The sequence below is a fragment of the Lolium perenne genome, chromosome 2, assembly GCF_019359855.2.
Source record: "Lolium perenne isolate Kyuss_39 chromosome 2, Kyuss_2.0, whole genome shotgun sequence".
Taxonomy (NCBI): Eukaryota; Viridiplantae; Streptophyta; class Magnoliopsida; order Poales; family Poaceae; genus Lolium; species Lolium perenne.
In genome coordinates, this window is record NC_067245.2 from 285,304,343 (window position 1) to 285,317,849 (window position 13,507).

The 13,507-nt window shown below is 44.8% G+C and overlaps 1 protein-coding gene across 1 annotated transcript; it reads left to right on the plus strand.

Moving 5' to 3' along the window:
* Window positions 1-8,637: 8,637 nt before the first annotated feature.
* On the plus strand, window positions 8,638-13,095 carry LOC127336379 (uncharacterized). Its single transcript, XM_051363185.2, has 3 exons — window positions 8,638-9,787; window positions 10,457-10,597; window positions 12,004-13,095. Exons 1-3 carry the CDS (start codon window positions 9,171-9,173, stop codon window positions 12,713-12,715), a joined length of 1,470 nt encoding a protein of 489 aa, XP_051219145.1. The 5' UTR covers window positions 8,638-9,170; the 3' UTR covers window positions 12,716-13,095.
* Window positions 13,096-13,507: the final 412 nt, after the last annotated feature.

Sequence of the window (13,507 nt, forward strand, 5' to 3'; positions counted from 1 at the left end):
CCCTTAGACTTGCCCTGTTTCTTGAAACTGGTGGTCTTGTTGACCATCAACTCTTGGTGCTCTTTCTTGATCTCAATCTCAGCAGCTTTTAGCATGCCAAAAAGTTCAGGTAACTCCTTGTTCATGTTCTGCATATTGTAGTTCATCACAAAGTTCTTGTAACTTGGTGGCAGTGATTGAAGGACACGATTAATCCCCAGTCTGTTAGGAATCACTATTCCCAAGTCACTGAGTTTCTTCGCATGCCCGGTCATGGCGAGCATGTGCTCACTAACGGAGCTGCCTTCTTCCATCATACAGCTGAAGAAATGTTTCGATGCTTCATAGCATTCCACTGCCGCATGAGTCTCGAATATAGCTTTCAGCTCATTCATCAACTCATGAGGATCATGGTGCTCAAAACGTTTTTGAAGATCGAATTCCAGACTGCACAGGATGGCACACTGAACTTGAGAGTACCGAGTTTTCCGAGTCGCGTAAACAGCTTTTACTTCATCGGATTCATCTTCTGCAGGAGGGTCACCTAGCGGTGCATCAAGCACAAATTGCAGATTTCCGCCAGAGAGGAAGATCCTCACATGACGGAACCAGTCGGTGAAGTTGCTACCGTTGCTCTTAAGTTTCTCTTTCTCTAGGAACTGATTAAAATTGATTGGGACGCCATCTCTACAACATATATTTGCAATAGTTTAGACTAAGTTTATGACAAATTGAGTTCAAATTTTAATTCAACATAATTAAAAACCTAAGTGAACTCCCACTCAAAACAATATCCCTCGCATTGTCTTAGTGATCACACGAACCAAATCCACCGCACCTAAACCCGATCATCACGAGAAAAGGTGTGATTTCAATGGCGAACACTCAAAGTGTTCATCATATCAACCATATGATTCATGCTCTACCTTTCGGTATCACGTGTTCCGAGACCATGTCTGTACATGCTAGGCTCGTCAAGGCCACCTTAGTATCCGCATGTGCAAAACTGTCTTGCACCCGTTATATGTACTTATTGAATCTATCACACCCGATCATCACGAATTGCTTCGAAACGACAAGACTTGGCAACGGTGCTACTAAGGATGAACACTTTATTATCTTGAGATTTTAGTGAGGGATCATCTTATAATGCTACCGTCGCGATCTAAGCAAAATAAGATGCATAAAAAGGATTAACATCACATGCAGTTCATATGTGATATGATATGGCCCTTTTGTTCTTGCGCCTTTGATCTTCATCTCCAAAGCACGGATATGATCTCCATCATCTTCGGGCATGATCTCCATCATCGTCGGTGTAGCGTCAAGGTCAATGGCGCCATCTTCATGATTGTCCTCCATGTAGCAACTATTACAACTACTTTGAAATACTACTCAACATGAAATTTAAAGACAACCATAAGGCTCCTGCCGGTTGCCACAATACAATAATGATCATCTCATACATATTCATCATCACATTATGGCCATATCACATCACCAAACCCTGCAAAAACAAGTTAGACGTCTCTAATTTGGTTTGCATATTTTACGTGGTTTAGGGTTTTCGAGAGAGATCTAATCTACCTACGAACATGAACCACAACGTTGATACTAATGTTTTCAATAGAAGAGTAAATTGAATCTTTACTATAGTAGGAGAGACAGACACCCGCAAAGCCTCTTATGCAATACAAGTTGCATGTCGAACGAGGAACAAGTCTCATGAACGCGGTCATGTAAAGTTAGTCCGAGCCGCTTCATCCCACTATGCCATAAAGATGCAAAGTACTCAAACTAAAGATAACAAGAGCATCAACGTCCACAAACCATTGTGTTCTACTCGTGCAACCATCTATGCATAGACACGGCTCTGATACCACTGTAGGATAACGTTGCATAGAAAACAAAAATTTTCCTACCGCGAACACGCAATCCAAGCCAAGATGCAATCTAGAAGACGGTAGCAACGAGGGGGTATCGAGTCTCACCCTTGAAGAGATTCCAAAGCCTACAAGATGAGGCTCTTGTTGCTGCGGTAGACGATCACTTGCCGCTTGCAAAAGCGCGTAGAAGATCTTGATCACGATCGGTTCCGCGCCACGAACGGGCAGCACCTCCGTACTCGGTCACACGTTCGGTTGTTGATGAAGACGACGTCCACCTCCCCGTTCCAGCGGGCAGCGGAAGTAGTAGCTCCTCTTGAATCCGACAGCACGACGGCGTGGTGTCGGTGGCGGTGTAGAAGTCCGGCGGAGCTTCGCTAAGCTACGCGGGAAATATGAAGCGGAGGAGCAAAGCTAGGGTTTGGGAGGGGGTGGCCGGCCACTCAAGGGGGGCGGCCAAGCTATGGTCTTGGGGTGGCCGGCCCCCTCCCTTGGCCCCTCATTATATAGGTGGATCCCAAGTGTTGGTGTCCAAGTCTTCGAATAAGACCCGAAACCAAAACCTTCCATAGGAGGGGGCAAACCTAGCCCAACTAGGACTCCCACCCAAAGGTGGGATTCCCACCTCCCATGTGGGGGTGGCCGGCCCCCTATGGTGGAGTCCACTTGGGACTCCACCCCCACTAGGGCTGGCCGGCCATGGAGGTGGAGTCCCTTGTGGACTCCACCTTCCTTGGTGGTTTCTTCCGGACTTTTCTAGAACCTTCTAGAACCTTCCATAGAACCTTTCGCGACATTTTATTTCACATAAAATGACATCCTATATATGAATCTTATTCTCCGGACCATTCCGGAACTCCTCGTGATGTCCGGGATCTCATCCGGGACTCCGAACAAATATTCGAACTCCATTCCATAATTCAAGTGCTACCATTTCAACATCCAACTTTAAGTGTGTCACCCTACGGTTCGAGAACTATGCGGACATGGTTGAGTACTCACTCCGACCAATAACCAATAGCGGGATCTGGAGATCCATAATGGCTCCCACATATTCAACGATGACTTTAGTGATCGAATGAACCATACACATATATTACCAATTCCCTTTGTCTCACGATATTTTACTTGTCCGAGGTTTGATCTTCGGTATCACTCTATACCTTGTTCAACCTCGTCTCCTGACAAGTACTCTTTACTCGTACCGTGGTATGTGGTCTCTTATGAACTCATTCATATGCTTGCAAGACATTAGACGACATTCCACCGAGAGGGCCCAGAGTATATCTATCCGTCATCGGGATGGACAAATCCCACTGTTGATCCATATGCCTCAACTCATACTTTCCGGATACTTAATCCCACCTTTATAGCCACCCATTTACGCAGTGGTGTTTGGTGTAATCAAAGTACCTTTCCGGTATAAGTGATTTACATGATCTCATGGTCATAAGGACTAGGTAACTATGTATCGAAAGCTTATAGCAAATAACTTAATGACGAGATCTTATGCTACGCTTAATTGGGTGTGTCCATTATATCATTCACACAATGACATAACCTTGTTATTAATAACATCCAATGTTCATGATTATGAAACTAATCATCCATTAATCAACAAGCTAGTTTAAGAGGCATACTAGGGACTTCTTGTTTGTCTACATATCACACATGTACTAATGTTTCGGTTAATACAATTCTAGCATGATATATAAACATTTATCATAAACATAAAGATATAAATAATAACCACTTTATTATTGCCTCTAGGGCATATCTCCTTCACAAGGGACATGACTTGAAAAAAGAATTAGGCACTTTGCAAGGTAGGCGTATATTCAACCACAACTGAAGTTCCTCCGCGTCAAGCAACTGGCATACAACATGAGGGATGCATTCTACGCCATCCATCACATACGGGAGTTTGTACAGGATCGGTGGCTACTTATGGAACCGTCTAGTATCACAAGATGGGTCAAGGACTTTGCAAACTACAGTGAAAAAGATCTCAGACTTGAGTTGTATCGCATCCAACATAATCTTGCACAACTCATCTGGAAGGATGTTTGCAGTGAGGAGGGGTGTTCTACTACGATCCTGTAAAACCAAGTCAGAGGCAGATAGAAGAGTGCTCTCATCTACAGGGCGACCACGGGCACTTCATGACGTTTAATGGGATCTGCCGTTTCACGTTGAGGTCGAGTCGAAAGTACAATGTTGTTGGTTAATCTGTATGATGAACTTGCCTACATTTAATTTTGAACGATCTAGAAGTCGTGTGTTGTAAACATTATTCCTAAAACCGCCTAGCTCTTGTTTTTGGAAGATTAATTAGGTCTATGAACTTAATTAGTGTTATTATTGTTCTTGCACATTGCTTGCGCATTTGATTTGATCTTGTTGACGGGCCTATTTTGTCACGTGTCTTTTTATATGAGGCTCATATCTTGATACTTGCAGACTGTTATTCAATGTACTTGTCGATGATTATACTTTGGCACCATCTAATGAAAGAGGCATCCAATAAACCTTACCATATGTACATGCCCATTGCTTGCACATTTGATTTGGTCTTGTTGACTGACTTGTTTTGTCTCTGGATACTTGCAGACTTTTATTCAAATGCACATGCAGATGGTTATACTCTGGCACCATCTAATGAAAGAGGTAGCAAATAAAACCTTGTCATATGTCCATGCACATTCTTGCACATATGATTTTGTCTTGTTTGGTGACCTCTTTTATCGTGTGTCTTTATATGAGGCTCATCTCTAGATACTTAAATTTTATTCAAATGCACTTGACGATGATTAATACTCTGGCACCATCTAATGGAAGAGGCAGCCCATAAGACCTTGTTCTATGTCCATGTACATTGCTTGAGCTAAACCCTGTGCAATCCCGGTTTTGACCGGTTTCTACAGTTTTCTCAAACCAGACTATTCTCCACGGTTTTGATTGGGTTTGGCTGGTTTAAATTGTTTAGACATGAGGTAACAAGGAAGTTCGGTGCGGGCTGGTTACACAGTTTGACTGGGTTGGCACCGTTTCCATCGTTGTCGCTCTAGCTCGAACTCAAATCGTTGTAGCAGCCAACCGAAATCCTGAGCGGAGAACAACCATCAGAGAACTCCAGAACAGATCCGGCGATCCTCGATGGCCATGAGCGGAGAACGACCATCGAAGAACTGGAGAGAAGATCTTCCTCCAGCCCTCCACCTCACTGGCCATGAACGGAGACTCAAGAGCTGAGAGGCGGCGTGGGGAAACCAGATCTGGCGTTCCTCCAACGTCCATGCGACATGGAGGCTGCCGGAGGCGTGGGGAACTGGCGGAAGAGCCTTCCAGAGGAGGGGAAGGACTAGGAGTTTCGCACATGGAGGAAGCATCGAGAGAGACGAAGGAAGAGTTGATGTGGGATTCTCACATGGAGGAGAACTATTTTAGGATGGTTTGGTCGGTTTGACTATGTCCAACCCATCTCAGGCCAACCCGTGATTTTATTGGACTGTTTGAGTACGTAAACCAACTTAACCCAGCATAAACAAGTCCTATGGTGCAGTGCAGGCTGCTGGTTTCAGCAGTTTCGGACCAAACCATGCCCGGGGTGAGCTTGAGCATTTGACTTGGTCTTATTGGTTGACCTCTTTTGTCATGTGCCTTTATATGAGGCTCATCTCTGGAAACATGACTTTTTTTTCAAATGCACTTGCCAATGATTAAAATATTTGGTCGCTACACGTGATCCCGATGATTACACTAGGCACCATCTAACGAAAAAGTGAGTCGGTAACACCATGTCATATGCCCATGCACATTTGTTGCCCATTTGATTTCGTCTTGCGCTTCTCATTTTGATGTTGCGTGTGTCTTTATATGAGACTTTGTCATGGAATAATGCATGTTCTTGATTTATTGGCTCTTCTTCGTTAAAATCTTGTGGCGCCACGGCGTACCCTGTTGGGTCTAGTGAGCCTTGTGATATTTACAAGTACAAGTCTTGTGCATCCTACTTGGCTCACTTGAACCATCAGGGATGCTTGACAAAGTAGTGGTTTTCTCTCACTAATATTCATGCTATAATGCATGGTTATGAGATAGTGGTCAAATGAATCTATGAACCCTAGTCCATTTTTAAGCATAAGAAACACCTTATACTTTACTTTACTAGGACTTTTATTTTGTGAAATTAATTAAATAGAAAATACAAGAAAATTTACTTTGCTTCATTTATAGTTTACATATGAAATCCCTCACTGGCAACATTTTTTCAGTGTCACATTTGTTATTTTAACCTTTCTATTTTATTTCTATGTAACCTCAAACATACTCCGTGTTGCTTGACAACCAGAACGGTAAAGACGGGGACACAAGGCAATCATTTTTGTTTTGTAGGTTCCTATAAGAGGATAGATAGAGAGAACTAGCATTCGAGAGTTCGATACAACCCCGAGTCACCCTTGTGGGGGAAAGTTCTGATTGTACCACACTCTGCAGTTGGAGTCCCAACAAGTTGGCTTAAATGTAGTATTGTTGCCATTAGTGCAGAGGATTGATTATCCCTTTGTGTGCTCGGGTAGGAACTCAAGTGAGTCTCAAGCTTCTCTATTGAGAATAATGAATGGTGAGATTGTATCAATGTGATGTAATGAGATTGGCTGTCCCCAGACCCTTGTATACATGATTGTCAAGAGTTAAAAGTGTCGAGCTCATCTATGACCATAAAGAAACCTATAGTGTGATATACTGGATCCGATCACGACCGGTTACAATCGTGTCGTACAAAATCCTTAGCCCGATATTTGCGTGGGCTCCACACCTAGATGATCATCGAGCATGCCCTAGATGGCCCGTCTTCATGCCTAATAGGCTTATCCGGTGACCATGACCTCCATAGACATGATTCCCGTATACGCTTGACAATCATGAATTTGCATCTTGAATGTATCATGCCGTTTGACAATCATGAATTTGCATCTTGAATGTATCATGCCGTTTACTCAAATTTGTACTTGCTAGTTTGTGCCACTATGTTTCCGAGAGAGATTAAGTGAACCCATAAATCTCGCTCCATTTTCTCATAAAATAAACACATTTTACTTCACTTTACTTATAGCTGAAAGTTTTCCAATTAATTATTTTGAACATAAAAGACACTATATTATTTTTTTGAGGTTTTCTTCCTACTTTTCGTTCACTTCCGTCGGAACTAACACCGAGAGATAGAGTAGACCGATAATTATCCTTCATTGTTCTATGCGTTAGACCCATAGTTATCTTGTGGGGAAGAGAGTCCCTAGAATGGAACTCTCTACTCGTAGTCACAACGAGTTGGAAAACGCCATTAGTGTATCCATCAAGCATAGTTGTTGGTATCGGTAGCAGCAACAACCTTAACAACCACCTTCCTAGTGACCTCTTCCACCAAATAAAATTTAGGCACCTCTAGCACAACTGAAGACTCTAACACCACTGTGTTATTAGGCAATGTCTATGAGTGATCAACTATGAAGGAAATGAGAACATATTCGGTACTAGGACCAGAGTAAACTCAACCGTACTCATGCCCTACAACAGATTACCAACCTACACATGTCATGAATGTTAAATGCACAAACTACTCTTTATCGGATGATATCATGTATAACGGGAATGCTAGTAGAAAGATGAGAACTACGATGTGTATAACATATCCTATTACCAACAACCACCATTGTCAAGGGACTGCAAACTAGTGCAAGTTTCACCTCTCACATGAACTAGCATAGCATACAACCTAGGCATTACCATCAGGTCTAGGTCTAGGATCGGTGACACATGCACAACTTATAAAACTAGCATCAAATCTGTTAATGCTCACAAAACTTCATCAAAATACAAATACAAAACTAACAACTAGCATAGTATCTACCGCATGCTTACAGAACATCATCAAAGTACATAAGAAAAATTAACAACTACGTGTAGTATCAGATCTAGAGACATGCACATTTAACAACTAGCATTAGATATAGAACATCCTCATGAATCAAAGCTATAAATTGAAGGGGTTTAGGTTCCTTACACAAGCCATCAAAGGCTCGGAATATAACACAATAAACAGCGTGAAGAAGAGGATGAACAAGGTTAGCTTCCCTATAACAAGCTCTACTACGACGTGCTTTGCCCGAATCTAATGATGGAGACGTGAGGATGGCGTCGCAGCTTTGGCCCGCTCCAATGCTTCTAGTCGTCGCTATGTGATCAAAAACTTGCTTATAACTTTTATTACTTTTGGTGCTCTTTGTCGATGATTAAATAGATGGATGAAAAAAATAATGCTTCGCATGCACTGTAGAGTACGTGCCGACTAGTCTCAGCGAGCCGGTCGGTCTCTTGATCGGTCAGCCAAGACGACAAGGGTACGACGACGCAGCACTGGGCATCCGGCGCCCCCCAGTCGAGCTTTCACCGTGCATGCATGCATGGATCCCGCCCTGGTTTTTTACCGCGCGAGGGACAAGCACCCGCCGCGGCCATGCTGCCTTGCGTACGGGGCTCGCACACCACGCTCCGGAGAAAGTCAGCGTCCATCCATCTATCCATCCGTCGCGTTTCCGTGTGTGCAGCCACACAAGCACACATCGTCTCCAATCCAAGAGAAAAGAATGAGAAAAATAATCCAAATCCCCGTCGCTCTCTCCCTCCCTGTACCCCCTGATCTCCTCTGCCTGCTCTCACATACTTCTTTATTGTCCTCTTTGGAAGCCAACTCAAGTTACCCATCCGTTTCTAGCTCCCCTCTCACTGCTACTATCGATCTCCATCATTCCCTCTCTCTCTCTCTCTTCCCCCTTGCTGCTGCTAGCTACGGAGTACCTTGCTTGGTGTAAAGAAAAGATGGTTCCCCTTTCCGCCGTGGCTGCTAGCTAGCTAACTAGCAAACCCATCCTCTCTCACATCACATCCTGCTTCCCCTCCACCCTACCTCCTTTTCTGCAGCCCCCGCCCAAATAAACAACCTTCCTTGCTTGCTTTCTTGCCTGATTGATATATTGCTAGCTCTCCATTCTCCTAGCTAGCGAACTGGCAGATCGACCCAGCCTGTGTCTGTCTTCAACGACATGTACCCGTGTAGCTAGATGATTGCTACATCAGCCGGCGTTCCTTTACTTGCTGTGAATTGATTGTGGAAGCAAGGGAATTATTGAGCGGTTGGCGAACCTCTCTCGCTTGCTTGCTTGTGCCGAGCATCCACTATAGAGAAAGAGAGATCGGCCGGAGGAAGAGGTAGAGAACCCTAGCTAGCGAGCAAGCCTCGCCGCGATGTGCGACTACTTCCTCCAGCGGATGGAGGGCGACCAGGCCGGCGGAGGTGGGGACCTCACTGACATCGTGCGGGCCGGCGGCGCGATGCCGGGCAACAGCGACGGCGACCTCCCTTCCACGGCCGCCGAGTGGCAGCTGCAGCCCGCCGGCCAGCCGATGCTGTTCCCGCCCCTGCCGTCGTCGTCGGACGGCGCCGACGTCTTCGGTGACCCTTTCGCGGGGCTCGGTGACCCCTTCAGCAGCGACTACTCGTCCGGCGCCGCCAACTTCCTCGACGGCATACCGGATGCCATGGCCAAGGTCGGCTTCGACGGCGGAATGAGCGCCTGCGGAGGAGGCCGAGGCGGCGAACAGATGTTGGACATGGGCAGGAAGCCGCTCTTGCCGAGGGGGATGCAGCAGATGATGCCGGGGGGTATCGGTGGCGGGATGGGGCCGAGGCTCATGCCGTCGCCGCTGTCGCCGATAGCGATACGCCCGTACCCGGCCATGACCACTGGCGACATGATGAAGCTCGGCATCACGGCTGGGCAGGCGGCCGGGTGCGCCATCGACGCCGCCGTCGCCGGCATGCAGATGTCGTCGCCGCGCAACAGCGGCGGGATCAAGCGCAGGTTGGACCCGCCCGGCAACACATATATCGCTATCGGTTAATTAGATCTGAACCGATCCAAGCTAGAATTCCTCGACGCATTGCATGCATACTTCTCGGATAGCTTGTTCGCCAATGATTTCTACGGGAAAAGTTCAACGACTTCTCCCCTTCTCTTTCCTTTCTTCTACACTTCAATTCCCTGTTTTTTCTTTCCGTGTTCTTCACTTCACCGTGAAGAGAGGCGAGGAAGTTCCGAGGATTCCTCGGGATTCGTGACCAGAAATTAATCGGTAAGACTGTGAGTATTGCCTGGAGCTCGAAATTTTAGGCGCAATAGTCTTCGTAGCCACATGGTGATCGTGTGATCGGCGCGAATATTTCTGAATTGGCAAAACGATGCCTCTATACTATCGAGGTCATGTCATGTGCATCTACACCTAGGCAGGTTTCTTTCCGGCCGGAAAGTTTGCCTTTTTGAAACCCTAAGCTGTTTGCACTAGTACGTTTCAACTTTTTTCGAGGTTATACGTTTCAAACTTTAGTTGCAACATTTCCAGGAAACTAATTTACTATTTTGTTGCAACATCTCGCGAGTACTTACACTTGGTACTGTGAAATAGTTATGATCTTTCACGTTTGTGATTGTTTTCGCTGCTTAATATTACTTGCCTATGATCAATGTGTATAGGAAAAACCAGGCGAGGAAGGTGGTCTGCATCCCGGCGCCGACAACGGCGGGATCAAGACCAACTGGGGAGGTGGTTCCTTCTGATCTCTGGGCATGGAGAAAGTACGGCCAGAAGCCCATCAAGGGCTCTCCTCACCCAAGGTATGTTGACATGCATAAGTTACAAACTCTCTTCCCATCCAAACGAAATTGTTTAGTTTGTGTTGGATTGTTTGGTGCTTCTATTGCACTACCAAGTACCAAGTTGTCAGCATCTGGAAAGAAGTCATTAGCATACATCGAAATCTGTGTGCTTAAATGAAGATGAAGCTTCTGAGGTGATAAGACTAAATAATTCTTGGTTTCATGGTCTTGCATTATAAAATGTTTCAATTCCATATTGTGCACGATCGATGCATGAACTCTCGCGCTGAAATTAAATCTGTGAGAAATAAATGGTGCCTATGTAGTTAGCTAGTTACGAATTTAAGTTCACCAACATATTAGCTCCTTCCTTTTAAAATGTCATTTTTTGGGGTACACATTAGGGGTGTTATAATTTGGTAAATTATGAACCAAGATGGGTCCGATGATTAAATAGGGTATACAAAGATTCACTAATTCCTTGTTTCAATTCTCAAAGAATGATGTATGCATAAGAGTTTGAACAAATTGACTGTTTTAGGCACAATATAATGTGCCTCATCACAAACTAGATTGAGTTTAAACTGATGGTTGAGTGCATAGACCGATGCAAGTCCCTGATTTCCTTCCCTTTTTAAACGAAGATTGACTTCAGTACTAAGAGCAGTGCATATGATACATTAGTTTTTTTAAGCAACCATAAAATTTAAATTAAAAGCCTTAAGGATGCAGTAGGGAAAACCCCTATATTATTTGTTTTGAAATAATAAGAACCCAAATGTGCGTTCCTAGGGAGTTGAACCTAGGTAACTTGATTGTACATCCACTTTCCTAAAAGCCTTGATTTACTTATGAAAGCATGACATTTGAGTTATACATATTTTTTTATTTGCTGCACATATATAGGCATCTCTCGAAACAACATTAGACCGAAATTCAACTTATTTGCAGATAAGCACATCTTGGAACAACATTAGACCGGAAATTCAGCTTATTTGCTCAGAGGCACATCTCGGAACAACATTAGGCCGAAAATTCAGCATAGCAATATATATAGGTCCCCTTTGGGATAAAGCTCAAATAATTTTACTTCCATTACTTGTAGCTAGCTTTGGTACCAATATTTCTAAATGTTCATTTTTGGCCATTGGACTTTGGTACACATCATTTTCTCTAACTTTGTTGGCCAAACCAAGGAGGCAAGGACTACCCAAAGTTGTCTTACTATTTTTTTTTTTTGCGAATAGTTTTACTATATTTTTGGACGAAAGCTTACTAAATTTTGTCTTATATCAAAATAAGCACAAAATTAAGGAGGCCTAATGTGATCAACGTGCATGTACTGAACATGAGGTACATGCATGGAGATGGAGGCCGATTAAATCTAACATATGTTCTTGTTGATTGCAATGAATGATACACAGAGGGTACTACAGATGCAGCAGCTCGAAAGGGTGCTCGGCACGGAAGCAGGTCGAGCGCAGCCGGACTGACCCCAACATGCTCGTCATCACCTACACCTCCGAGCACAACCACCCATGGCCGACCCAGCGCAACGCGCTCGCCGGCTCAACCCGGTCTCATCACGGCAAGAACGGCAGTGGCGGCGGGGGCAGCGGCTCAGGTTCCAAGAGCTCACAGAATGTTAAGCAACCACAGCCAAATAATGTCAAGGAAGAGAGAAAGGATCATCAGACAGCGACGACGACTAGCACAGTCACTACCACAACCAGTACATCTCCTATGATCGTGAAGGAGGAGACCATGACATTGGCCCGTTCATCGGATCAGTCGTTGGTGAGAGACCAGAGATCCGTGGACACGGCGGCCGGAGTACAGCAGGTAGACCACAGTGAGCTCATGGACCATGTGTTCACCGAGAGCTACAGGCCGATGATGGCGGAGTCGGGCCAACACGAGGACTTCTTCGCTGATTTTGCCGACCTCACCGAGCTGGAGTCGGATCCCATGAGCCTCATCTTCTCCAAGGAGTACATGGAGGCCAGGCCAAGCGGTAATGGCCATCATGTCCAGGAGAAGGCAGCTGTGGCCAAGGAGTTGGATCCGTTCGACATGCTAGATTGGTCCACTGCTTCTACAGCAGGGAGCACGTCTGAGCTAGGGAAGAGAAGCTAAATTAATCTGTGCTTTGATCGGCGCAATGCGCAGAAGCAGGGTTTACGCATACGGTTACACACGCACACTACTTGATCTCCAGCTAAATAACCTTGAAGATTAACTACCACAAGGGAAAGCAAGGAAGAAAGATGAGAGTTTTTTCACTTTTTTAATTTTCTTTTGTTTGTTCTCGGTTTCTTCTTATTATTGTTTGTGACAGAGATTGATTTTTTTGTTGAAGGTCTAGGATATATATGAACCTTGTTTTCTTAGGTTTGTGCAGCTTGTACTCATGCATGCGATGAGGATCGTCTATCTCTCGATACTACTATCCTCTTGCAGCGATATGTATGTGTGTTTCTAGCGTGATTATGGTTATCTAACAGAATATTTAATGATGTTCCAAGTGTTGGGAGAAGAGGATAGATGTGTGTATGTGGGTCGTGATTGTGATAGATGGAAGAGCAGGAGCCCACGTCCTGGAAGCGGATGTGACACAAAAGAAAACTGGGGTATGCAGCTAGCATTGCAACGGAGGTGCCCTTTTGGTGTGTATGGCAGACCTCAAGTAAAAACAACTCTCTCCCTCTCTCTCTAACTCAGTTGGCAGAATAGTGCATGTCTCACACCGGTGAGAATCTGAATCAATATAGGGGAGGGAACACTAGCTGGCCTCTTGCTTGCAAGAGGAGAGCATATGTTGGATTCGCTGGACGGTACATATTTTTGTCTCTGCGCTGCGCCAAAGAAAAGTACTGCATTTACTTCCCGTGTTCACCTGAATTCCTGATGTGTACATCAGTATATATA

Coding starts and splice junctions, on each gene's coding strand:
- LOC127336379 (XM_051363185.2), top strand. CDS start 9,171: ATGTGCGACTACTTCCTCCAGCGGATGGAGGGCGACCAGGCCGGCGGA. Junction 9,788..10,456: donor AGCGGCGGGATCAAGCGCAG/GTTGGACCCGCC, acceptor CAATGTGTATAG/GAAAAACCAGGCGAGGAAGG. Junction 10,598..12,003: donor AAGGGCTCTCCTCACCCAAG/GTATGTTGACAT, acceptor AATGATACACAG/AGGGTACTACAGATGCAGCA.